The 27,106-nt window shown below is 41.3% G+C and overlaps 1 protein-coding gene across 2 annotated transcripts in view; it reads left to right on the forward strand.

The window, feature by feature from the left end:
- The window catches only part of ADAMTS19 (ADAM metallopeptidase with thrombospondin type 1 motif 19), a 114,898-nt gene that overhangs the window by 61,552 nt on the left and 26,240 nt on the right, over window positions 1–27,106 (forward strand). For both annotated transcript variants that reach the window (XM_033164022.1, XM_033164023.1), the window contains exons 9-16: window positions 2,374–2,514; window positions 3,972–4,122; window positions 6,221–6,322; window positions 8,739–8,869; window positions 9,459–9,631; window positions 14,704–14,831; window positions 16,249–16,369; window positions 20,616–20,696. In XM_033164022.1, the coding sequence (XP_033019913.1) occupies window positions 2,374–2,514; window positions 3,972–4,122; window positions 6,221–6,322; window positions 8,739–8,869; window positions 9,459–9,631; window positions 14,704–14,831; window positions 16,249–16,369; window positions 20,616–20,696 (1,028 nt within the window). The remainder of the gene's footprint in view (window positions 1–2,373; window positions 2,515–3,971; window positions 4,123–6,220; window positions 6,323–8,738; window positions 8,870–9,458; window positions 9,632–14,703; window positions 14,832–16,248; window positions 16,370–20,615; window positions 20,697–27,106) is intronic.

Consider the following 27,106-nt stretch of genomic DNA (forward strand, 5'->3'; position numbering starts at 1 on the left):
TCTGAGCAGACCTGCAACCATCAGTCTTGTGAAGCTTGCTTGATGAAGACTGCAATCCTAACCACATCTGAAGTCCTGTTGAATTTAGTGAGCTTCCTATGGGGATTGCAGTCTTAACTAGCAGCAGGTTTCTTTTTTTTTGCAAACTTCTTTTTATTTTTCATCAGAAAGGAAAAAAAATAAAATAAACACTCATAGATCATCATACAAATATTTACAGTATTACATAAACTCCGCCGAGTTTTTTGGACTTCCTTCCTTCTTTACTCTGGTTTTCTAATTTTACATCATTCCTTCGCTTTGCCATCTTTTATACATGTTTTGTTTTCTTATTATAGTTATATCTTTTTCCATATTTTTGTTCTGCTGCAAGATTACTATCAAACCTGTAAGTGCTTTCAGATTTTATATTCTTTCATATAATTTATAAATTTGCTCCATTCCATTTGAAACCTCTGATCTCTTTGCTCTCTTATTTTTCCCGTTAATTTCGCCAATTCTGCATATTCTAATAATTTCCTTTTCCAATCATCTATCGTTGGTACTTCTTTTACTTTCCAATTTTGCGCCAGTAGTATTCGTGCTGCTGTGGTGGCATATAAGAAAATTTTTTGATCCTCCTTTTTAATCTCCTCGCCTACCAGGCCAATTAGGAAGGCTTCCGGTTTTTTAATAAATGTATATTTAAGTATTTTCTTTAATTCATTATAAACTGCTTCCCAATAGTTTTTGACTTTTTCACATGTCCACCACATATGATAAAACTCTCCATCTTTCATTTCACACTTCCAACATTTTTTATCATACTTTCTGTACATTTTTGCTAATCTTACTGGCGTTAAGTACCATCGGTACATCATTTTCATGATGTTTTCTTTCAAAGTTATGCAGGCTGTGAATTTCATATGTTCTTTCCAGAGTTTTTCCCACATTTCCAATTGTATATTATGACCCACATCCATAGCCCATTTCACCATTACCTCCTTCACTTCTTCATCCTTTGTATACCATTCTAAGAGATAGTTGTACATTTTTGAAAGTAATTTCTCCTTTCCTTCTAGTATTTCTACCTGGAATTTCGATTTTCTATTGTCAAAATTACATTTTCTTTTGTCCTCATTGAATAGATTATACACTTGGTGATACTGAATCCAACCTGTCAAATTTCCACCCACCTGATCATATGATTTAATTTTCCATCCTTTTCCTGTTTCAATTAATAAATCCTCATACGTTATCCAATTTTCTTCTTCTGTATTGATTTTTTTTATTGTCAGTATCTCTGTGGGGGACAACCATCTGGGTGTCTTTCTTTCTACCAGGTTTTTATACCTTTGCCACACCTCATAAAGTGGTTTTCTGAATACATGTGTCAGAAATTCTTTGTGAACTCTCACTTTGTTCTGCCAGAGGTAGGCGTGCCATCCATACCTGTTGTTAAAACCCTCCAAATCTAACAACTCCTTATCTTTCAACACCATCCACTCTTTTAACCAAATCATGCATGATGACTCATAGTAAATTTTTAGATCTGGCAGTCCAAATCCTCCCCTCTCTTTTTTATCTATCAAAAGTTTGTGTTTAATTCTCGGGCGTTTGCCCTGCCAGATAAATTTTGACAGATATTTCTGCCACTCTTTTAACTGACTTGTGCCCTTAATTACTGGCACCATTTGAAAAAGAAATAAAAGTTTTGGTAGAACCATCATTTTAACACTCGCTATTCTTCCCCACATTGATAGGCTTAATTTATTCCAAATTTCTAAATCCTTTTTAATTTCTTTCCATATTGGGTCATAATTATCGCTAAATAAATTTATATTTTTTGGAGACAGCCAAATTCCCAAGTATTTTACCTTTTTCACAATCATAATGCCATATTTTTCTTGTAAATCTTCGGTTTCCTTCTTATCTAGGTTTTTAACCAGTATCTTTGTTTTCCCTTTGTTTAGCTTAAAACCCGCGAGCTTTCCAAACTCCTCCATCACTTCCAGCACTTTCCCCAAACTTTGCATTGGTTCCTCCAGTGTCACGACCATATCATCCGCAAATGCTTTTACTTTTACTAGCAGCAGGTTTCATTAAACTTGGTGGGACTAACTTTTGAGTAAGATGTATGAAACTGCTGAATAACTTTGAACAACTACAACATGTTGCTACCTCTCTCTCTGTGTGTGTGATTATGGATTATAAGTAAATATATTTGGTCAAATCGGTTTTTAATGAGAAATATGCACATAGGCATATCACTTACTGGGAAGTATGTCTATTTTGAAAGGGAGGAGGAAACTACTGCTGTTCTATGAGCAATTAAAAAAACTATATATTTCCCTCTTAAAATAAGCTCTACTTTCAATACTTTCACATTTTTAGCATGGGAATAAATCATGACAATGACCACCCATCTTGTGCAGATGGTCTCCATATCATGTCTGGAGAATGGATCAAAGGGCAGAATCTTGGAGATGTTTCATGGTCCCGGTGCAGCAGGGAAGATCTGGAAAGATTTCTCAGGTAATTCATTCAAGAAGTGGAATTGCTTAATGTCAGCTTTTATATCTATTCATTTATTTTCTTTGATGGCTATAAATTTCAGACATGCCAAGTTTTCAGCACCCTGTAGCAGCTTCTGTATCACGTTCAAAAGGTACTGTTGAACAGTTTTAAAAGTGTGGCATCTCAGCTTTCAGTATTATTGGAATTATCCAGCAAGAGAACATGAGAGCTAATTGAAGGAAGAGGGTAGAAATAATTTTAAAAGGTTTATTCAGCTATGTTCAAAGCAAGAGGAAGAACAAGCAAGTAGGAGGTCCCTTGTGTGGAGAAGATGGAGAAATGCTGTTGGGTGACAGAGAGAAGGCGGAACTGCTCAACACCTACTTTTCAGAGGTTGGATGCCCACCTGTCATGCATGTTGTGGTTGAGATCCTGCATTTCAGGGCGTTGGACTAAATGACCCTAGGAGTCCCTTCCAATTCTACAATTCCACAATTCTTTGTATTTTACAATAAAGGTTCTTATGTTCAAGATGGCACGCGGGTGGTGCTGTGGTCTAAACCACTGAGCCTCTTGGGCTTACCGATCAGAACGTTGGTGGTTTGAATCCCTGCGACGGGGTGAGCTCCTGTCGCTCTGTCCCAGCTCCTGCCAACCTAGCAGTTCGAAAGCACGCCAGTGCAAGTAGATAAATAGATACTGCTGCGGTGGGAAAGTAAATGGCGTTTCCATGTGCTCTGGCTTCTGTCACGGTGTCCCGTTGCTCCAGAAGCGGCTTAGTCCTGCTGGCCACATGACCCGGAAAGCTGTCTGTGGACAAACACTGTCTCCCTCATCGTGATAGTGAGATAAGCGCCACAACCCCAGAGTCACCCTTGACTGGATTTAACCATCCAGGGGTCCTTTACCTTTACCTTTATGTTCAAAGACATGTCTGTTCAAAATGGGGCAGAGCAATTGCATTCAACGTTCATTTTTGGAATATTAGAGAGCAAGCTATTGGACTAATCCAGCAAAGAAGGCCCACAAAATACTGTTCATGAATTCTCTGGCAGGAGTTCTCTGGATCCAACCATGAGGCCTGCCCATGTGTTGGGATGGATTAGGGACTGTGTGCAAAAAAAATAGGAATTAAATGCAGATGTGCACCTGGCTTAATTTATGTATCTTTAAAAGGGAATTTTCTCCCATTAGATTTTGTTTGTTTCCTTTTTATCCCCCCCCTCAATTTATATTGAATAACTGGTTAATTTGAAACAATATGTGAATTGTGCAAGTTCATGGTCATAATTTGTTAGTTCAACCTTTACACTAATTTAAAATCTTAGCATTTCACTAAATGAAACAGAATGGTTCTCTAAGCGTTCACTTTAAGATGTATGATTCCTTCTTTGTTGTGTGTGCATGTTTTATGTCAGTACAATAACAAGCCTCTATTACTATTCACCAACTTCTAAACCTCTTTATACTGCCAGGTCAAAGGCCAGTAACTGTTTGCTACAGACAAATCCCCAGAGCCTTAACTCTGTGATTATTCCTTCAAAACTGCCAGGGATGACATACACTGCAGATGAACAGTGTCAAATTCTCTTTGGACCAACGGCCTCTTTCTGCCAAGAAATGCAGGTAACAATGATGACACATTTTAATTTATCCACTAGCTAGTACATCCATCGTTTGGCTTTTTGTGTTCCATAACAATGAGGGATTGAAAAATAAGAAATATAGAGTGGTTCCAAAATGTTTACTCTTACTAGCTACCCAAAGCTACCGTAAATTGTTCCCATCCTGCCTTGCATTTTTCAGTATATAAAAGTCAGGTGTTTTGTGGCAAGAAGATTGCTGTATATTCCTAAAGTGAAGCAGATTTGACACCTTCGCCCCCTTCCCAATTCTGCTGTTTTTAGAAAAACAAGGCTGCTGTAACTGAGCTAGAATTTCTGTCACTGAGGAGAAAAAAAATCCTGATTTTTGGATAAGACCCAGAGTGAGATTGTAGAGGAAATATATTAAGAGCTTTATCCAGTATCACAGCCGATTTTACAGGCAACTTCAGGCCAGGCGGATAAAGTTAGAAGGATCAGAATACACAGAAAGAGCAATAATACGTACCTGAACATCTCTAGCAGTTATCTCTGAATATAAACCTAGCTGCATATATTGCTTACGAAGCAGTGAGTATTGATATATTCCTGGCTGGCCGGCCCCAAAAACATCTTGGGGGCAATCGGTAACCCACACAAGAGTTTGCCCTTCAGCCATTTTCTGAGCTGAGTGAGAGTGAATGAGTCCAACCTATTTCCTGATTTGGGGAGAAATAGCTTGGCTCATGTTCCAGCCAATTAAGTGTGACCCATGAGGACCTCATCCATCTCTAGCTCTTAAGCCTAAACTCGGATTTTCAGGAGCCATTTGAGTTACCAGAATGCTAGCTAATTGCCATAACCATGCCTGGATCCTTGGGATGAGTGGGATTAGGGTGGCAGAAGAAGGATAGATTAAAATTTACATGAGGTAGTTGGCAGTTCCTTCCTCGTTTTGAATTGTGATCTACAACAGCATCCATAACTTGAGTGCACTGGAAACAGATTTTATTCTGTGACCAAAGCATAGTTTTTATTTATATCCATGCTTGGCAGAGTTCGATCACATTCTGTTTATTGCCTTTAAAAGCAGCCACTTCCTCGTGAAATAGACAAAGCACTTTTCCCCAGGCAGGCGCATGGTGTTCATTTTTCTGTGAACTGCCCGGGTATAGGGCACTATATTATTTATAAATAAATAAATAAATAAATAAATAAATAAATAAATAAAGGGATCCATGAGAGCAGCAAAATAACCAGACTGTACAATGGTAATGGGATAAAATCAGGCCAATTCTTTATTGACAGCAGCAGGCAGGGCAAGGGTTGGCATGGCATTGGGTCCCAGGATCAGTACATCATTCCCCAAGCCCCACGTTGATGGAATGGATCCGCTGGGTTTGGATCGCTCCAAACGTGTACGATGGGAGTCGGCCAGTATTGAACTTTGCCGTGGTGCAAGCCAAGCAAGCAAGGTCTCACTGGGGGACCAGGGTACAGATTCCAACCAGGTCAATGCCCCCCTCAGGCCCCTTTTGGGGAGCCCCCTATACTATGCCGACCCTATCCAGTGCCATTTCCGCCCTCATACAAACTGTGTTCTTCCGCCTAACAAAGGAAAGCCATAATTTCACTGAGGGAAAGATGTGTGTGTGGGCAGGGTGGAACCAACCAAGTGCCAATCGGGTTGAGAGAGAAAAATTCCTTTCTGGCCCTGTCAACCAGTGACCCCAAATTGCTCAGTGAAGGCTCTAACCACTGGCGTAGGAAGGGCGGGGCGTAGGGGGCGGGGCGCCCCGGGCAGTGGGATCCCGATAGGGTTCCATCTTGGCGCGCCCCACCCCCAGAATGCACATTAGCCCCACCCCTGCCTGCTTCCTGCCCCCGGTGCTGGAGGGCAGGAGCTCTAGGGGAAGCAGCCTAATATAGGCATCCCTTCCCCTCTTCAGCAAGGGCTCATGAGACAGCTTTTTCCCCATGAGCCTACCGCACAGAGAGGATACTGGGCAAAACCTTGCCCAGTATTTTGCTGCAATCTATGGGCCACAGCACCGCCGGGCAAAGGCGTCCTGTGCTTATTGGGCACAGAACGGGACTTAAATACTAACTTTTACACTCTTAGTGTCTCTTTTCCTCCCCAGCATGTTATTTGCACTGGATTATGGTGCAAGGTGGAAGGGGAGAAGGAATGCAAAACTAAGCTGGACCCACCAATGGATGGAACTGATTGTGACACTGGAAAGGTACTTTGCAACCTTACTCTAAGGAAGTCACATTTGTGTATCAGCTGTTACAGTTTTTTTTTATGGACCTTAATTCTGGAGTGTAAAACCTGCCAATTGGATTCTGAAGGAAAAAAACCAAACAAACCATGCTTTCTTTGCTTTTAAATGATGTGTGCATATGGCAGAGTGGGCATCATCTTTGGAGACAATTTCATTTCTCTATAGATGTTGTTGTTGTTCAGTCGTTCAGTCGTGTCCGACTCTTCGTGACCCCATGGACCAGAGCACGCCAGGCACGCCTATCCTTCACTGCCTCTCGCAGTTTGGCCAAACTCATGTTAGTAGCTTCGAGAACACTGTCCAACCATCTCATCCTCTGTCGTCCCCTTCTCCTTGTACCCTCCATCTTTCCCAACATCAGGGTCTTTTCTAGGGAGTCTTCTCTTCTCATGAGGTGGCCAAAGTACTGGAGCCTCAACTTCAGGATCTGTCCTTCTAGTGAGCACTCAGGGCTGATTTCTTTGAGAATGGATAGGTTTGATCTTCTTGCAGTCCATGGGACTCTCAAGAATCTCCTCCAGCACCATAATTCAAAAGCATCAATTCTACGGCGATCAGCCTTCTTTATGGTCCAGCTCTCACTTCCGTACATTACTACTGGGAAAACCATAGCTTTAACTATACGGACCTTTGTCGGCAAGGTGATGTCTTTGCTTTTTAAGATGCTGTCTAAGTTTGTCATTGCTTTTCTCCCAAGAAGCAGGCGTCTTCTAATTTCGTGACTGCTGTCACCATCTGCAGTGATCATGGAACCCAAGAAAGTGAAATCTCTCACTGCCTCCATTTCTTCCCCTTCTATTTGCCAGGAGGTGATGGGACCAGTGGCCATGATCTTAGTTTTTTTTCTCTATAGATAGTGACTGTTTAAATAGTACTTGCCAATGGAAGGTTTGAAAGGTGCTTGAATTAATCTGAAGCCCAGTTAACTGGGTGGACCTTTAGTTGATTAAAAAGTTTTTAAGTTTCATTTTCTCTAACAAATCGATTGATTTAAATATTGAAGCCGTCACTGATATACAATGGGACTCTAGTGTCTTTCCCAGTAATTCTTTGGCCTATGATGAAATGCGTAAGACGAGTACTTCAGGATCACACATTTATTAGGCTGCAAGAAATAGGTTGTCTTCCCCCCCCCCCTGTGCATGCAGTGTATTACTCTTTCTGTATTCCTGACCCAATTTCAAGTGCTTCTGCATGTGTATTATGCATGGCAATTTAATACAACTATATTTTATAATAGAATAAAAATACTTCTTTATGGTCACGCTGCAGGATAAAAACTGGCACCTCATTTTCTCATTCCATTATGAAGCACATCCAGTACTTGAAACTGAGATCCCTTTTTCAGAAGGAAAATGCAACTGAATGAAATAAATAGTCAGATAAATAGTATTGTGCGAAATCCAAAACTATTAAAATCAATGGGAAAGTTGTTGATCACATTTATCTGACAAACCGGCTCCCTTATTTCTGGATTACTGTAATCAGTTCAGTTGCTTCTTGTCCCAAAGCCTCACCCCAGAATATTATAAATCCTCGTAACGTATCTCTCTGATGGATTTTGCACTTGTACGTCTTTTAATACAAAGATGTTTAAAAACTTAGGTTACCAAATGCTTCTCAAGTGCCTATTAAGAATTCCCAAAGCACCGTATTATTTGCCCAGAATTATTGTCCTGGTTTATTATAACAGTAGCATAAAAATAACTCTTTAATGGGAAATATTCATGAGTCTTGCACAAGCTGAGCATGCTTTTGACTATGTGCAGTCATAAAGTGAAGAATATCCATATATATTTTCAGTGGGAACGAAAGGTCAGGCAGGCACATAGATTTAAATTGAAGCAAGTGCAAGTAAGGTGTCTGCTTAGTCTCTGTGCTTGTCCAAGCTGGAGTGACTCAGATTGCTAAGTATACATACCGGTACTTTGGTCAGTGTAACTCCTGGGCAATATGCTTGGTTTCTGCCCAAACTCGGTTTCCGTACAGAGGCTTAAAATGGCTGCTATTAGGTAGCTAGGCAAGTTGACAGGGCCCAATGGCAGAGGAAGCCTTCCTGGCAGCACCAGAGGCCAACAGGAAGGTGTGTTCCTGTCATGCGATGGGTCCAAGACACAAGTCAAGCTGTTTACATGCGTTACGGCATGTAACTGAGCTGATAGCTGATAATACAGAGAGCTATTTCATGTATATACCGACAGGTGCTGGATCAGATCATAGCTAAAATTGTTACCCTTTCGATGTGGCATATTGTTTGAACAGAATTACTGCAATGAATTATTGCTAATGTGTCCTCTATACATACATGCATGCATGCATGCATGCATGCATGCATACATACATATATTAATCTGAAATTTGACTTTTTAAATAGTGGTGCAAGGCTGGAGAATGTACCAGTAGGACGTCATTTGCTGGACGCATGGAGGGCGAATGGAGCGCATGGACCACTTGCAGCAGAACCTGCAACACTGGAGTCAGCAGCCGACAGCGTAGATGCTCAGGGTAGATAACAACAGCTGCAGCTTATATATTTTTTTGTCCTTGCAATATTATTTACTAATATAGCTGTACCAGCCTGGTTGCGCACAGATGCACTACATGTTGGCAAGTCTTCTTTATCTGTCGAAACTATTTCTAGCCTCTCCTTCATCACAAGCCGTCCCAGGTTTGGATACAATCAGCGATTAAAAACCATAACGCAGGGCTTGCAATTACAAGTCTTCTAAGTGTGTTCAGCAGAATGTGCTTAGAAGTCCTGTTTTTACTTGGTGATGGAAGGAGGAAAGTTTGCCTATCCTGAATGGTTTCACTCAGCTCTAGTTTGGGACAATAATGTTCTTGCAGAAGATGACCTCGAGACAGTTGCCATTTGAGCCTGCCATTAGTTATGGCCCAGATTTCCCTTTTGCCTTTAGCACCTTTAACCGCTGCTTAAAGGCAAGCCTTTAACCGATTAGAGATAATCACTGACGTTATTTCTGACTACAAAAAACAATGAGAGGGGTGGGGGGAAGCAATCTGTTCCTGGTGTATAAGGTCCTCAAAATATCCCCTGCAAACAAGTTTACTATTTTGGTTTTGTCTCCCCTAGTCCAGCTCATGAAGCGGGGGAATGCCACGGTTCCAGAATACAGTACAAAATATGTGAGAATCCCTCTTGTCCCCCTGGAGTGCCTGCATTCAGGGACTGGCAATGTCAGGTCTTCAGTGTAAGGGCGTCATATCAGAAACATATCCACCAATGGCAGGCTGTTATTGATGAAGGTAAGCCTAACTCACATTTCTGCTGCTAGCATTGTGCTGATATGTGTTATGCTACTGCAGGCGATTCACACATCAAAATAAATAAATAAACATCTTTATTGAAAGTTCAAAAAGTACATAATTACATGTGCACTGAACAATGGTGAGACATAAATAAGAGAGAGAGGGAGGGAGGGAGGGAGGGAGGGAAGCAGAACCTATGGGGAAAGGGAAATAAAGGGGGGAGGGGGGGAAACCCAAAACTGTATACTTTACAAGGTTGCTATTAAAATAAAAATATAAAAAATAAAAAATTGTCCAGTAGCACCTTATAGACCAACTAAGTTTGTTCTGGTATAAGCTTTCGTGTGCATGCACACTTATTCAGATTTTTTTTTTTAAAAAAAAATTCTTTATTATTGACTGTGTCAACACAGGGACACGGGTGGCACTGTGGGTTAAACCACAGAGCCTAGGGCTTGCTGATCAGAAGGTCGGCAGTTCGAATCCCTGCAACGGGGTGAGCTCCCGTTGCTCGGTCCCAGCTCCTGCCCACCTAGCAGTTCAAAAGCACTTCAAAGTGCAAGTAGATAAATAGGCACCGCTCCAGCTGGAAGGTAAACGGCGTTTCCGTGTGCTGCTCTGGTTCGCCAGAAGCAGCTTAGTCATGCTGCCCACATGACCCGGAAGCTGTACGCCGGTTCCCTCGGCCATTAACGCGAGATGAGCGCCGCAACCCCAGAGTTGGACACGACTGGACCTAATGGTCAGGGGTCCCTTTACCTTTACCTTTACCACACCAACACTGCTACCTACCTGAAGGTTGCTATTGTACTTCACCAGATCTTAACCTATTGCAGTATTTGTAAGAATGGATTCCAAATATCATTGAATTTGCCCATGGCAAGTCTGCATTTATATGCAAGATGTTCATACGTTGTGAGTTTGTATAAGTGTTCGATCCAATCGTAGAAGGGAGCCGCATTTTTATTTTTCCAATTCATCAGTATCAGTATTTTTGCTGGGCTAAGGGCACGGAGAGTCCACTCATATTGTTCTCTTGTAAGGTTCCATGTGCTGGGTATATAATTCAAGAGGATATTTTGCTCTGTAAATGTAAGCAAAAAAACAACCTGACGACTCAAGTCTTCTTCTTTTTTAATGTGACAATTTCAGTTTGCATAATACTATGGTGAGTCTAGCTCTGTGTAATCCAGCTTGTCCGGTCGGGTACACAAAAGAAATAAGAAGAAAGACTGTGGACTTTTTCAAAGGAGAAGAAGGAAGCATGGCTTTTAGCATTCAAATGTTTTACATACCTTGCACTGTATTTTGTCAAGCAACCACAACTAATGTATATCTTAGTTGGCAGCGGAATTTGTTCTTTAAAATCCAATATACAGATTGCCAAATCTAAATCCTCCGTATATTGCAGCATTCCCCAACTTTGTGCCTTCTGTAAGTTTTGGACTACAAGTCCCATTGGCTGCAGCTGTAATGGGGGGAGCCATAGTCCAAATTGTCTTGAGAGCATCAGGTTGGGGAAGGCTTGAACTCAGCACAGACTCCAAAGGAAAAATGTTCATTTGCATCTACAAGCTGGATTCAAGCTGGGACACGAAAGAATAAATGAAGAAATAGGCACATCCTTAGTGTGTTCATCCCATTCTTTCCTTTTGAGGTTCAGTTACTTGGCATCATAGTGGAGTCTGGGGATTGACAGGCCCATCTATCACTGTGGGAGGTGAGGAAAATCAGGATCTGGCCCATCTGGTTCCTGAGCCCCATCGTAGTTAGCGTCCTATTTTGATGGTCCAAAAAAATAGAAATATTTTACATACTACCCTGTTTGGAATGTGAACATTATCAACTCTACAGATACATTGGCTTCAAATTATCATTTGCCTTTTCTACAAAGAAAATAGCTGTTTTTGATCTATTAATGTAAAGCCTGAAGATGAATAACACTCATGATATTAAGCTATGCTAGTATTTGAGGATATGTCACAATTTTATGAATTAACCAACCGTTTATTAAATGAAATGTAGATTTCACCTACAGATTTTATCTAACTTCTTTATATTTGATGAGGCTCAATTTTCCCCCTGTGCTTAATGTTTAGGACAGTGTCCTATCAAAACCTGAAACAAGTAATAAGAAGCTGATAAGATTTGAAACAGAAATTCACAGAGTTCATGTGAATGTCAGCAGCGTATGACTCTGCATTGCTCCGTAGAAAGTGCAGGATTTGAACCCCCAAATGCCTCAAATAGTCAGAAGGACAGCATTTATGCTTTGATATAGTCTTTTTTTAATCAATGGATTATGCTATGCAAATTCCATTAATTATTTTGAGATTTAACAGAAAATAGTGTCCTATTTATACACGTCTGATTGTGAATAAATGCCATTCACTTATACCTCCTGCATTTTCAAAAGGTGGGTTAGGCTCTCACACTCAGTTCTTTTGGGTGTGCCAATTCTACACAAATGCCCTGACAAGTTCCCACACCTGAAGAAGAAAAGACCACTGGATTACAGTAACAACCTCTTTTGTCCCTTTAATGAAGAGCCAAAGGGATGTGTGGATGAAGCTGATTTCTTTTATTTGATGTGAATATTATTCAGACAGAGTATCAAATATGGTTGTTTAGGAAACAGAGTTATTAAAAGAAAATAGCTTTTAATCCTTTTTGTATTTAAGGTGAATTGAGTAAGCTTTAAACGCATGCCAGGAACACGTCCCCGCTGAGCAGGGCATCCGGCAGGGAGCCCTCAAATCGCTTCTGCAAAGCTGTCACTTGTTCTGCAGTTTGCAGAAGGTAAAAAAAAAATTAATGGTTCGATTCTCTATTGAGCAGCAAGGAGAGACGAGTGCTTCTTAACTTCAGCAAACTGCAGCACAAATTAAAGAGTTGACCTTTCCTCCCAAACTTCTGCTCGTGAAAGAGCGCTGAGGGACCGAGAGGGTTTTCTCTAAATTTGTGCTGAGGTTTGGAGAGAAGAAGATAACTCAGCTGCTCAAAAGAAATTTTTATTACCTTCTGCAGGCAGCATGCTTGCCTTCCCCAAAATTTCATTGTACATACCAGAGAACACTGTTGAGGTATCCTCAGCCACCATTAATTTGGAAGCCAAACCAACATTTGTACATCTCCAACAGAGATTTGTTTTCATTTGTTTTCATTTCATGAGAGCCAGTGTGGTGTAGTGGTTAAGAGCGGTAGACTCATAATCTGGGGAACCGGGTTCGTGTCTCAGTTCCTCCACATGCAGCTGCTGGGTGACCTTGGGCTAGTCACACTTCTTTGAAGTCTCTCAGCCCCACTCACCTCACAGACGGTTTGTTGTGGGGGAGGAAGGGAAAGGAGAATGTTAGCCGCTTTGAGACTCCTTTGGGTAGTGAAAAGCGGGATATCAAATCCCAACTCCTTCTTCTTCTTCTTCATTTGGGAAGAGTCCCTCACTGAAAATTACTCTTTTTGTGTCTCAACCCATCCATTCTCTTAGCAGGAGACCAAGGAAGATTTTAGCGTATGCCCTTCCTTAGTAGGTCTGCTTGGAAGGAGAGCTTTCCTTGTGCTTAACCTACTGAAATGAGAGGGAGTTTGCGATCTGGTGTAGCTCTCATTCATTTTAATACTGCATGTCTCGAACCCTCTTCAGGTGTTCTGCGTCAGAGTTAAGTAAACATGCAATAGAGAAGAAGATGTTGCTCTGCCCCCTCCATTGCCATTTTCCCATTCTCAGTGAAAGGTTGGTGGGCTGGGTTGATGGCTCCTCCCATTGGCGGAAGACAGGAAGCAACCTCTTGGGAAGTAGGCATGCCCATGATTCAGTTCTGCTCCTACCGTAACTTCATTATAAGCAACCAGCTTGCCTCTTTTTGCTCCTGCCGCTCCTTCTCTTCAGGCCTATTTGAAAATGTTTTCCCCTCTCTTCTTTCATACTCTTCTTATTTTACCTGTGCCTATCGTCTAGCCCAGGGTTTCCCAAACTTGGGTCTCCAGCTGCTTTTGGACTACATTTCCCACCGTCCCTGGTCCCTGGTCCTGCTAGCTAGGGTTGATGGGAGTTGTAGTCCAAAAACAGCTGGAGACCTAAGTTTGGGAAACCCTGCTCTAGCTTCTAAGCACCTTCCCCTGATTCACTCTGATCCTTCATCTCTTTTGTTCTCTCTAACCCCAGCTGTCCCCTTTCATCTCTGGATTGCTTTGATGAAGGGAGATCTTTCAAAGAAATGCCAGTGCTGATCCTCCATTGGATGAGGAGGACGGGGAAAGCTCAGTCATACAGTGCTAACTAAGCCCACCCAGTTCTGCCTTTCCCAGGTTGCTGTCCACCTTCAGCCATTGGGGAAAGCCCTTTCATTGGAGAATTGAAAACTGTCCTTCAGGTGGGATGCCAGTTGTACTTTTCCATCACTGCCCATGTCTTGGAGACCAAAGTACTGTTTTTCCAGGGTTTTAAAAAACACGGGGAACATCCACAAGCACAGGAGACCCATTTCTCCCAATATCATGATAGGGGTGAAGGGGTGAAGTTTTAATGCTTGACCCCCCCCCCACCGCTGCCTTCCTTGCATGTGGACCTAACTCTGATATAAAACTCCTGATATAAAACAACTGGAATATAGCAGAAATGTAGCTTGGTATTATGGGACGTGGGTGGCACTGTGGGTTAAACCACAGAGCTTAGGGCTTGCTGATCAGATGGTCGGCGGTTCGAATCCCCACGACGGGGTGAGCTCCCGTTGCTCGGTCCCAGCTCCTGCCCACCTAGCAGTTCGAAAGCACGAAGCGCAAGTAGATAAATAGGAACTGCTCCGGCGGGAAGGTAAACGGCGTTTCCGTGCGCTGCTCTGGTTTGCCAGAAGCAGCTTTGTCATGCTGACCCGGAAGCTGTATGCCGGCTCCCTCGGCCAGTAATGCGAGATGAGCGCCGCAACCCCAGAGCTGGACATGACTGGACCTAATGGTCAGGGGTCCCTTTACCTTTACCTTTAGCTTGGTATTGCAACCAGTACAAGCAGAATTTTGCATCTGTGAAATGAGGTTTATCAAGCTTACCTGGTTTCCACTTACTCAAACAGAAAAACCTTGTGCATTATTTTGCTCTCCAAATGGAAAAGACCAGCCTATACTAGTCACTGAGAAAGTGATGGATGGAACTCCGTGTGGTCATCAGGAACTGGATATATGTGCGAATGGCAGGTGTCAGGTAAATCAACGTTCAGAACCCAAATTTTCATATCTATTTATTGTGCAGTATTTCTTGAATGTTTGGATCCCTGAATCCTGCTTTTAAACTTTAGTCTGCCTTTGTGGGGTGGTGGGGCGTGGTGGGGGCAATTTAGTACTTTCCATATGCATTATTTCTGGTTCTCTATGGGTTCTGCATCTGTGTAGCAGAACTTCCAGAACTTCCTAAAACTAAAGCTGACATTAGTGCTTATAGTCCCTCCTTGTGATGGGGGACTTGTTCCTCATCTGCATACCTTGAAGGGAGAAGTATCCTGTTATGCCCACTTCTCTTTCAACCACATCAACAACATGATGAAGGACTTTCTCTGCTGAGCTTTTGTTCTTCAGTAAAGCAAAAGACCTTTGAAAGTCTTGTAGGTTGCTAAATAGGTGTCGCTGCTGCGGAAAGGTAAATGGCGTTTCTGTGCGCTCTGGTTTCCTGTTGTGCCAGAAGTGGTTTAGTCCAGTGTTTTTCAACCACTGTTCCGAGGCACACTAGTGTGCCGCGAGATGTTGCCTGGTGCGCCGTGGGAAAAATTGAAAAATTACTTTATATATAGTCAATATAGGCACAGATTTAATTTTTTTAACATTTTCTAATGGTGGTGTGCCTCGTGATTTTTTTCATGAAACAAGTGTGCCTTTGCCCAAAAAAGGTTGAAAAACACTGGTTTAGTCAATGCTGGCCACATGACCCAGAAAGCTGTCTGCAGACAAATGCTGGCTCCCTCGGCTTGAAGCGAGATGGGCGCCACAACCCCATAGTCGCCTTTGACTGGATTTAACTGTCCAGGAGTCCTTTTCCTTCTATTCCCACTTACCTGGGAGTAAGCTTCATTGAAAATGTAACTTACTTATGAGCAAAATGTAGAGGGTTCCAGTGTTAATCTCTTACTGTTAAACAATCAGGGGTTTTCAGTTCCTTTAATTGCTTCCTTTAGGATTATTTTTATTTTATTTTAGGTGAATCGCTCTCTCCTTTCCCCATTGACTTAAGAAGAGTTATGGATGCAACCAAAGACTGATAGGCATGACTGTTGCCTTTCTTTGCTTAGGAGTCAAAGAATCATAGAATTGTAGAGCTGGAAGGGACCACGAGAGCCATCTAGTCCAACCTCCTTCAATGCCGGAATCCTTTGCCCAACGTGGGGCTCAAACCCATGAGCCTGAGATTAAGAGTCTCATGCTCTACCAACTGAGCTATCCTGTAGAGAGGAATGCAAGATGGATTGGGGCACTTAACAACCACGGGGGGGGGGGTCCAGAAGAAGAAAGCAAATAACTGCATGTCTATTTTGGCTGTCAGAGTCAATTCCTTATATTGTAATATTAATACTTGCAAACTACATTGAGAGGCATAGTAAAATGTCATGATGCTTCCTTTTCACCTCCAGAAGTTTGGGTGTGATGGCATTCTGGGATCTTTGGCATGGGAAGATCACTGTGGCGTCTGCAACGGAGATGGGAAATCGTGCAGAGTTGTTAAAGGAGATTTTAATCATACCCGGGGAGCAGGTAAAAAAAAAAAACCCCAACCTTTTAAATTTAATGCTTTTTACAGAAATTTGTAAATGTAATGAGCACTCTGCATTAGATAAATCGATTAGTACCTTTTCATATTTTATGTTGATTAAATGGTAGCATTCCATTCATGATAAGCAGATATGGGCAAGAAAACACTTCCCTTATATCCAGTTTCAGACTTATTACTGCTGAGATGGGGGTGATTAGGAACAGATGGGAACAAGTATTTAGTAAAACCCACTGCATACTTTTTGATACACGATACCTGGGTTTACTTACCATAGCTGAACATAAACATTTATCTGGATTAGCAGCTCTCCAATACTCAAACATTAAAACGAAGGAAAGAAAAGGGAGCAAATATCCAAAGATTCAATATATATATATTGAATTCAATATTTATACTTAACATGATTTCTCCCCCTAAATGAAATAGCTGAGAAACTAAACAGTTGTCCAGATTCTGATGTGTGTTACTTTGCAGAAGAGCAAACATTTTTAATTTGAATTTTTTAATTTAGCATTATGGATGCAATCATTTGCTTAGTGTGAGGCCATCTGAGGGAGCCTCAGGATACAGCACAAGTAACATTCAGCTGGCGTAGTTGGAGATTTGCTGGAAGAATTACACTTAGGCCCTTGGAAATCACCCATCATGTCACCTAGGGCATGAAAAAATAGGATGTATCGAATATCCTATCATAATTATTTACACAATTAGTCCACTTCTTCCAGAAATCAAGATTTTTTGTTCATTTCTGTGCAAAATGCAAGTGATAAGTTTAATTGATTCCACTATTTCCCATATCTAGCCCAAGCATCAGCCATCAGCATATATTTTTGAAACAGGAGGGGGGGAACCTTAGTGGGGCTATAATTTAGGTGTCTTCAAAATTGTTAAATTTCAATATTCAGAGTAAGTCAGCAAGTATTTTTTTTAAAACTGAATTAGAAGCCAAGATGTTTCAAAAGCAGTAAACATCACAATCTATACCAAATCAAACAGGGGTTCAGAAAATAAAATTAAAGACAGGCTTTGAGTCTTCATGTGCGGTTGTGTCCTAGGATGGAGATAATCTAGGAAAAGGGAGGCAAAATCACAAATTGCCCTGAAGGTCTAAGTCAGAAGACAGAAAGTTGGAGAGATTGGATATTGAAATTATATTTATAGATATTTTAAACTGACCAATAAAGCACTGGCAAAAATAAATATCCATAAGGAAATCTGTTTAAATCTTTCCAGTTACATGGCTGAGAACTTGTTGAAAGAAAAATGTTTTCCTGTTTTAATAACTAACGTAAACCACAGAAATGCCTTCTAATGTAGACCCCAGATTTTAAGCATGTTTGCCATAATCTGACTTTACAAACGCAAAAGGGATTGTGTATGAACACTTGGGCTTTGTCTCTCCGTTTTAACACAGTAGCCAGTTCTTATGAAGCTCTCCCCCTTCCCTGGGTTTCAGAAATACCTTGCTGGGTAGATCCATATGCATATTTCTCAATGGAAACAAATTAAAAGGCTGTAAAAACGCTGACTACAATCCTATGCCTGGTTACACGGATACAAATCCCATTCATTTCTTCAAGAATTATGCGTGCACAACTCTATGGACGTTTGCAACCACACTGCTTATCTGTGGTCTTAATGATAAAGCACTATTTGTTTTCATTGAATCAGTGTCATTGCTGTGGTTTCTGCCCAAAGAAATGTCTGAAGGAATGCCTTACTCTCTTGTGTTCATTCATCTGTAGATCACTGTATAGACACACAACACACATGCCTTATATTTGTTTATTTTGGATAGGCTTGTTCAGAATTTTATTCAGAATTTGCCAAGTCATTTCTGATGAGTCTGGAAGGAAATCTGGGAGTCCCATTTCCTTGCCCCCCACAGTGGGGAAAAGTAAACACTGGAAGTTTATTTCTGAAACATACTGTTCATGTAGGAATGTTGGTTTGATCCAGCAGGGACCTTCTTATGTTCTCAATATTAAAAGGCACATGGGTATTATGTAATCTCATTGACACATTAGATGTGTGTGACTTGATCCGGAAGGGAATTCGAATCTATGAATGAGTCTCACTGCAGATTACGAAATTTGTGGATGAGATCGGTGAGAACATCATCTGTGAGTCTCTTGGATGCTACCCATTTATAGTTGCAGGAAACATGGTTTAATTGAAATAAAATATGATATCCGGCATAGGGCATAACCCTCTTACTTGTTACTGAATCTTACATAAACACACACACACACACACACACACACTATGTGCAGTTTAGGGTAAAAATATTTAGTAGAAATGGGAAATGTAAAAAGAAGTACACTATATTATCAGCAGACAGTAACAAATTTGGGTGAGAGAGAGATACAAGATACAGATGTCAAACAGTGATGCTATGTTGTCGCTGTTTGTTTTACTTGTGGGTTGTGGTGGCCTCTGACTATACAGTGTGTTGAAAAGGAATAACATGTTGAAAGAAGATTATTTCACGAGCAGTTAGGAGAAAGCCATTAGGGAATTTTAATTATTGAGGTCTCTGGAAATAGAAGAATTCTGGGAGCTTTGTGGAGACACGGTGGGATTTAAGCAAGCAATTAAAGTTTCACGCTGCCACAATCCAACTTCATACGACAGGCGTGAGCTAAGAGGTAGAGTTTTGCCGGGGTGGGCAGCGTCAAAGAAAGGACAAATTCACACTGGGTTGAACCAGGAGACAACCATTTTATTTATGGTATTCATGAACTTTGCATCGTGTGAGAAGGAATTGTCCAGCATTGCTTACAACCTGCCTGTTTACAATGGAACCGCCAAGATGGCCTTCTGGCTACTCCGGAAGGCAGAAGTCAACAAACAGCCTTAACTGCTCAAGCACTTCCACCAGTTTGGAAGTACAGTGGTACTTTGGTTCTCAAACGCCTTGGTACTCAAACAACTTGGAACCCAAACAGTGCAAACCGGTAAGTGTTCCGGTTTGCGAACTTTTTTTGGAAGCCGAACATGCTGCGTTTTGAGTGCCACACTTCCGTTTTGAGTGTTACACTGAGGTCTGTCTTTGCTATTTAGTTTGCATTTTTGTAGTCGCTGCTCTTTTGTTTTGTTTTTGTGACTGTGTGGAACCCACTTCAGCTACTGACTGATTGATTGTGTGACTGCAGTACATTGTTTATTGCTTTCATTTTATGGATCAATGGTCTCGTTAGAGAGTAAAATTCATGTTAAATTGCTGTTTTAGGGGTTGTTTTTAAAAGTCTGGAACAGATTAATCCATTTTGCATTACTTTGTATGGCAGGTATAGGCAAACTCGGCCCTCCAGATGTTTTGGGACTACAAGTCCCATGATCCCTAGCTAACAGGACCAGTGGTCAGGGATGATGGGAATTGTAGTCCCAAAACATCTGGAGGGCCAAGTTTGCCTGTAACCGTTCTATGGGAAAGCGTGCCTTGGTTTTGGAATGCTTTGGTTTTGGAACGGACTTCCGGAACTGATTAAGTTTGAGAACCAAGGATACCACTGTATGGCTGGCCACCAGATTATTGTCATTGTGACTAATCTATGAGCTGAATGCCCTGCAGTCCCTATGGTATCTATTCAGATCAGGCTGTTATTGATGCTCCGGACACAGACCAGAAAGAAAATCAGTCCATTGTCAGTGCTCTTTGAGTCGTAGAGTGGGATGTTCTCAGCTGCTGGGCACAATTACAGATCTCCATCCAAGCAGCTGCCAGGTGTGCTGTCCTAGTAATTCTCATGTCCTGTCTCCCTAGCACTGGAACAAAGGGAATACTGAAAGCTTAACTTGAAGAAGACAATTGGCAAATTCATAAAAGCAGATTCATGAAATATTTCATGAAGTGTGAAGGTTCCCCCCTTATCCACTGTCTTCACCCCCACCTATGTTTTCTGGCTCCATGGAGTCAGCACTGGCAACAACCCCTTCAGCTTCTCTGCTTGACCCGGGAACTATCCGAATCAGGGGAGATTCAATAAATTAATATTGGCTGATTCAATAAGAAGACAACAGTGGAAAGCACACAATTAAAAAAATATCTAGGTTCCAGAGAGTCAGTCCAGAGACACTGACAGAATGAGAGGCAAATGTGATTCTAAAACTTCATAAACAAGAAGAGGAAATCCGACATGAACACTATTGTATTTCTTTAAAACAAATCTTTTTTTTATGTTGATTACAAAGAACGTCACATGGAATATTTCATCTTGTAATTAGGTTATGTGGAAGCATTGGTGATACCTGCAGGGGCAAGAAGAATCAAAGTTGTGGAAGAAAAACCTGCTCACAGTTACTTAGGTGAGTTGTGTTTTGTCCATAATTGTAATATATACTTGACAAAAAAGATAGAAAACTTTATTCCGGTTTTAAAAAAATTATTCTTCATAGATTCAAAACAGAAACTGTGAGTGTGGAATACACCCCAGTTCAAATGTCACACGGGGGGGGTCACTAAATAGCTTTAGGCAAGTAATTACTTTCAGGATGGGGAACCTGTGGCCTTTCAGATGATGTTGGACTCTTATTATCACCAGTCAGCCCCTAGTGAGCTGTAGTACAATAACATTTTGTGGTCCACAAGGAGGTAGACCTTTCCTCTCCCATGTCCATTTTTTTAAATTGAAAACTCAAAATCAAAGAAATTTAATCCAAATGAACAAAGTGCAGGTAAAAGATTTTCAGAAGAAATAAATGTTTAAAAATTAAATCCAAGGAACGAAAGATAAAAACAGCATGTTTTTTTCATTGCACATCCTAAATGGTGGTTCTTAAGCTTACTTTGTTGTTGTTGTTGTTGTTGTTGTTGTTGTTGTTGTTGTTTGCAAGCTGCTATCAGTTTGTTTGACATTTGTAATAATTGATTTAAAAAACTATAATCTTTTTTTAAAAAAATAATTGATACAAGTATCAAAACATACAACTGTGTAAAATCAATAGGTCTCTCCCCCCCCCCCCAAATAAACAAAGAGTTCTGAATTGCTTTTGTAAAATGTGGAAACAATGAAGACTCTGTGGGGCCTGCTGTCTCTTATAATCTATCAAAGGATCAATTCTATTTTGGAAGAGAAAAATTGGCAGTCAGAGTCCAAGCTTCAGGTTTAGTTGTAAGTGCTAACGCAATAGGTACAACTGACAGCAACTGAAAGCACATTTTGGAAAATAGCCAGATTTAGGAGTACTAAGGGTTGTCATGCTCAATTGATATTTGCATATGCCTTGTGGAACTATTTAGAGGAATCTAAATTTGCCAAAGCAGTAGACTGAAAACTGAAAGGTGATACGAGGCAGTTACTCCTTTTTTAGTCAAATCTAAAAAAGCTACAAATCTGCGGATCATTACTTAGGCACAAGCCCCCTTGAAATCAGCAGAGGTTTCTTGCAAATAAGTATGCACAGAATCAATTTGCAAGTCTAATAACCGGGATTAAAATGATACTTTCTGAGGTAGGATTATTAAAAGCGGGTGCATGTTATATTCTCTTTAACATAAAAAATTGAATGAGTGCAGTCCTGTATTTAGCCTATTTTGCATTCTCTTTCTCTCTCTCTCTCTTTCTTTCTTTCTCTAACACACACACACACACACACACACACACACACACACACACAGGAACTGATACTAATTAGAGGCTGGATTTCTAAGGATTTGGAAATCCAGTTTGGGTGTGACCCTGGACCTCTTTTTGAGCTTGAGTGCCCAGGTAGGAATAGTGGCCAAGAGCATTTTCACATACCTGAGGTTGCTCCATTAACAACTTGTTGTTTTTAACTTGTATAAAACGCCTCAAAATCCTTGGTTATTTGGTGACCTAGAAATGCTGTAAATAAATTAAACTGCATCCATTCCTTGGAATGTCAGATCTGGTCATAATGACATATACCTTAGTTACATCTTGAATGGATTACTCTTATGTGCTGTCTGTGGGACTGCCTTGAAAAGTGTTCCGAAACTTGAGCTGGTCCAGAACGCCACAGCTAGACTGTTGACCTGGGCTAGTTATCAAGAGCGTGTGACTTCTCTGTTACAGGAGAAGTGCTGGCTGCCAACTGGGCTTAATTGAAAATGTTGGTTCATAAAGCCCCAAATTAGTGGAGATCAGATTGTGATATAAACCTGAGGTTTGTAGATTTCCAAGAGAGCTCCTCCACTAGCCAGCCAACAGAATTTTCTGGCCCGGATGTGCTTTATATGGATGTAACCCCTCATCCCGCCCAGTAAAACTATTGACAAGAACTTGCCCAGGAACCTGAGTACAAGGCAAAAACATGTCCTTGAAAAATGCAACGCCAATTCTTTCATCCTTTTCCTGCTGCGAAGCCAGTTCCGAACATCCGCTGCACAGAATGCAGGCGAATTCATGTCTCCAAATTGCCTCCAAATTAATTCCTCTAAAATGAATAGCAAGATTACCCCCATAAATGAGAGGCACTTGCTTTGGCTGCCGCCTTTCTGCTTCTCCCAGCAGTGTTTGCACCTGTAGCTTCAGACAATGGATTATTGCGCAGCGAACCTGCAGGAAGAGATATAGACAATGGCTTGCCATGAGCAACTTTTCAGTACCTTTGGGAGCACAATAACATTTGGAACAGTTGCTCTGCAGCAATTTAACCAGGAACAGTGGTACAATGTGCAACAGACCCATTTTATAAACATTAATTCTGATGCCACTGCCAAAATATTTCTGTGGGGAGGAGCTTTGAGGGCCACAGAAAAAAAAAATCCCCAGGGCTCTTATATAGGCCATGTTTTAGCCCTCAGCCACCCCCAAGTCAGTAAAATAACCACTTTGACAAAACAGTTTGGTGACCCTGTTTATAGGAAGGACCATAGCAGTGAGACACAAGAGAGGGCCTTCTTGGTGACTGCTCCTAAGCCAGAGCTGTCAAACTCCCCCCCCCCCTTTTTTTGCATTGGGAAACGGCCATAGCTGTCAACTTTCCCTTTCTCCCCCTTTTTTACAATGGGAAACGGCGCTGGAATAAGGGAATTTCCCACAAAAAAGGGGAAGGTTGACAACTATGCCTAAGCTTGCAACTGCCTCCTCAGGCAGAGCAGATTTAGTCACCCCTCTGCTAGTCTAGCAGCACAGAAAACCCCAGTTTAGACGTATTTTTCTCCTGTCGAGGCACTGTGCCAGTGGTGTTGGTTTTCAGCATTTGTGTTAGCTGCTGCTTTCATACTGCAATTTTTATCTGGTCTTTACGTGCAGCTGTTTTTACTGATAGGTTTTATTTTGTAATTGTGTACTTTTGCCACTTAATTGCCTACATACGAGACACACACCAAATGGCAAATAATAGCACCATAAGGAAGTGGCTCTGACACCACTGAGAGGCAGTTAGTCCCTGCAGGCAGTGACTCTAAACTCATAAGTCTCGATTTATTTTCACTCCACAAGGTGGTACCTTAAAAAAAGGTTGTCTGGTTTTAAGAAAGGTAAAGCATGACTTTCTCTAGTCGTCTTCAACTTGAGGCCTTAGAGATATTTTGGACGGCAATTCCCAACAACCATGGCCAGCGGTCAGGAATGATGGAAACTGAAGTCCAAAACATCTCAAGAATACCAGGTAGGGGGAACTTGCCTTGAAGCAGCTGAGTTTCATGATGATGGCTTCCAGGATAAAAGTCAGCTAAGCAGGTAACAAGAGATGACGCTAGACTTGGTGACAGTGTCCCAATATGGGATGCAAGGCCAACTAGAATTTTACCTTTCACATAACTGTGTGTAGATTGCTTTGGTTTGATCACATCCAATATTTTTTTTTATCCTGGAGTTGGAAAGTATTTGCTTTGAACGTTTTAAAACTGAGGTATCCCCTTTACAACTTTTTGAATGTAATGCACAAGCCCTTTTTCTTCTTCAAAACCAGAGCATACTTTTAGCAGGCCTCATTATGCAGTTGACAAACCGAAGGGCACAGGAAGATTTTGAGATGCATTGCCCATTTCCCTGAAATGAAGCTGCTTGCATATATGACCCACCTGTACAAATTGTAAAGGCTTTGAATGTGGACACTGTTTAAGTCAAGATAGTATTGGCTTGTCTGCTGTGAGGGAATGAACTTGGCATTGTATAATTCAAGGGTTTGGGTATATGTGATTTTTTGTGTGTATACGGAATCCTTGGAGCTGGATCCCCACATAAGAAGCAACTGTACAGTATCTGATAGGCTAGCTACGCTTCCTAAAATATCAGCATTTTGTGCTTTGGGGCTTCATTTGGTAATTGTTCAGAAACAAGATGTCTGTCCATTGGGTGGGAAAGAATCTACTTTTCTTCAGTGGTTAGGTAGAAGACTTTAAAATGTCGAGATATTGCAGCAGAGAAAGAAACCTCTTAGAACTGTAACATTACTGGATGCTGCAAGGATGTTTTAGGAATTTTGTGCTATTCGGATTCATTGTACTGTGCCTTAGTGGCATGCGTGATTGTTGGATAATGTAGTTGTATTGCCGCCAGTTGATGGTGCTATTGCCATTGTTTCCCATAGAAACATAACAAAACAGTACAAATATGGATAGGACGGCAGTTGATTGCCAGGAATGACTCACGTTAACATACAACTTTATGAAGAGATTTGGGCAAGGACTGAGCAGTTGAGGCACTTTCACATCACGAATGCCAAGCATGGAATTTCAGTGAGAAAGAATGTTTAGGGCAGTCTTGTCCAGAGGATGACATCAAGTCTCTTTGACTTCACATATCTGATTAAGGGGCCTGAGGCATTCAAGATTTACATTACACAGAGAGAGAGAGAGAGAATGAAGAATTATATATCAGCAATGACAAAGTTGCATATCCCTCAGTTCCTTGAAGTGTATCTGAGTTGACCTCATTAAATGCTTTTGGGGATTGATTGGGCCTGTGAGAGGCGAGAGTCAGCCAAAAAAAGTTATTCCTGGCAGGAAAGATCAAATTAATGTCTATTTGCAAAAGCCACAGTTAAAAATGTCTAGAAATGTAAGTGCTAACATTTAGCACTTTGTGAGAATAAATGAGGTATTTGCAAACGTACTAACCACACCAACAAATGATAGAAATGAGGATCATGATCAGAAAGGTTCTTAAGAGCTTTGTGAGCTTTCAAATCCTGCAAGTTATTTATCAGATTATTTTCACGCGTGTGAAAGTAAGACTTCTAACAATGTTCATCACGTTGAGTGCTGGAAGGCTGGGTGTACTGCTTTGAGCACAAAGGTGATGGAAAACAGACCATGTTAATTGGGATAATTGCTATTTGTCCAAGATATATGGGTTGAAATGCCATGGAACAAGTTTAATAGTTCTGTTTTCTTCTTCTTATATTTGAAGACCATATCTAGTCGGACAGAACAGCTTCCACCAAGTATAGGATTTTGTTTCTGACAGCAGCTATCCACCTGTCTCTGGGAGGCGGACATCAGAGCAAAGCTGTCCCCAGTCTCATAATAATCATTTCCTGTTCCTTATCCTTTGCTTCTGGGTACATTACTCTGACGCAGACGTGACCCCTGTGGCACAGAGCACCCACCAGCTTTGTTCCTATGCGCCAATGATACTGAGGTTAGATTACTGCAGTGCATTGCCCATGGGGCTGCTCTTGAACACTGCCCAGAAATTAAAGCTAGTGCAGAATTCTTCAACCAGACTCATAACAAGGATCCTGTAATACAAATATATAACACTTATTCTAGCCTGGGTGCGCTGCTTCTGATACATTTCCAGGTGCAATTCAGAGGGTTGGTTTTGCTCTGTAAATATTTACATTGCTTGGGACCCCCTGTACTTTACATTTGAACCTGCCTGGCTTGTTAGGTCATCATTGGAAGCCCTCCTGTTACTACAAGAGAGAGGACCTTTTCAGTAATAACTCACTTGTATAGAATTTCTCTCCAAGGAAGTTTGCCTGGGGCCAACGTTGTTATTCTTTCAGTGGCGGACCAAATCCCCCCCACTCCTAGACATTTACCGGTAATTGTTAACTTTCTCCCCTGTTGCTTGATGGTTTTTGACATCCAAATGGTGATCATACTGATGAAGCTGGGGAAGGATGTGGCGCATTGTTGGGAATTAGATAAGCTACCAGAACTCCAAATTCAGTTTTAGTTATTTCTTAGCCACTTTATACCACAAAGGTCTCAAGGTGGCTTACGACAAATACAAAGAGTAAAATATAGAAAAGTAATAAGAAGCAGTCACATACTATGAATTTATCTAATCTATATAATGTTGGATTTATAAAAGTGAACCTTCTAACACCACTTGTCAGAGCTGGTATACAGTGTTCACAAACATTCCAACAGCTCAGGGAACCAAGTTTCCAGACAGTTTCCAGCTCAACGCCTGGGAAGGGGGGGAAAGTTGTCAGTTTGCCTGGGACTGATACCTCACACATGTCCTTGGGACAGGAGTAGCTTTGTGGGGCAGGCTGAAGTCCAAGGTGCTAGGGAAGCAAAGGGCCACCGTGCTTGGCCAAAATGGGCAGAGCAGGCCATGGTCTAAGAATGAGAAAACTGATGGATGAGTCAGTGGAACGGAAAGAGCTTGAGGGGGAAAGACAAAGAAGTCAGATTGTTTACAAAAGGAAAATCTAAAGAGCAAGGAAGGAATTGGACAGCCAAGGGAGGCAGGCTTGGAACTGTGAGCCAGGGAATTTCATGTGGCTGTGATATCAAGACAGCTTGATACAAGTTGTTATAACTTGTGAGAGTTGCATTGAAGGGGAAT

This window comes from Lacerta agilis, chromosome 11 (genome assembly GCF_009819535.1).
Source record: "Lacerta agilis isolate rLacAgi1 chromosome 11, rLacAgi1.pri, whole genome shotgun sequence".
NCBI classification, from domain to species: Eukaryota; Metazoa; Chordata; class Lepidosauria; order Squamata; family Lacertidae; genus Lacerta; species Lacerta agilis.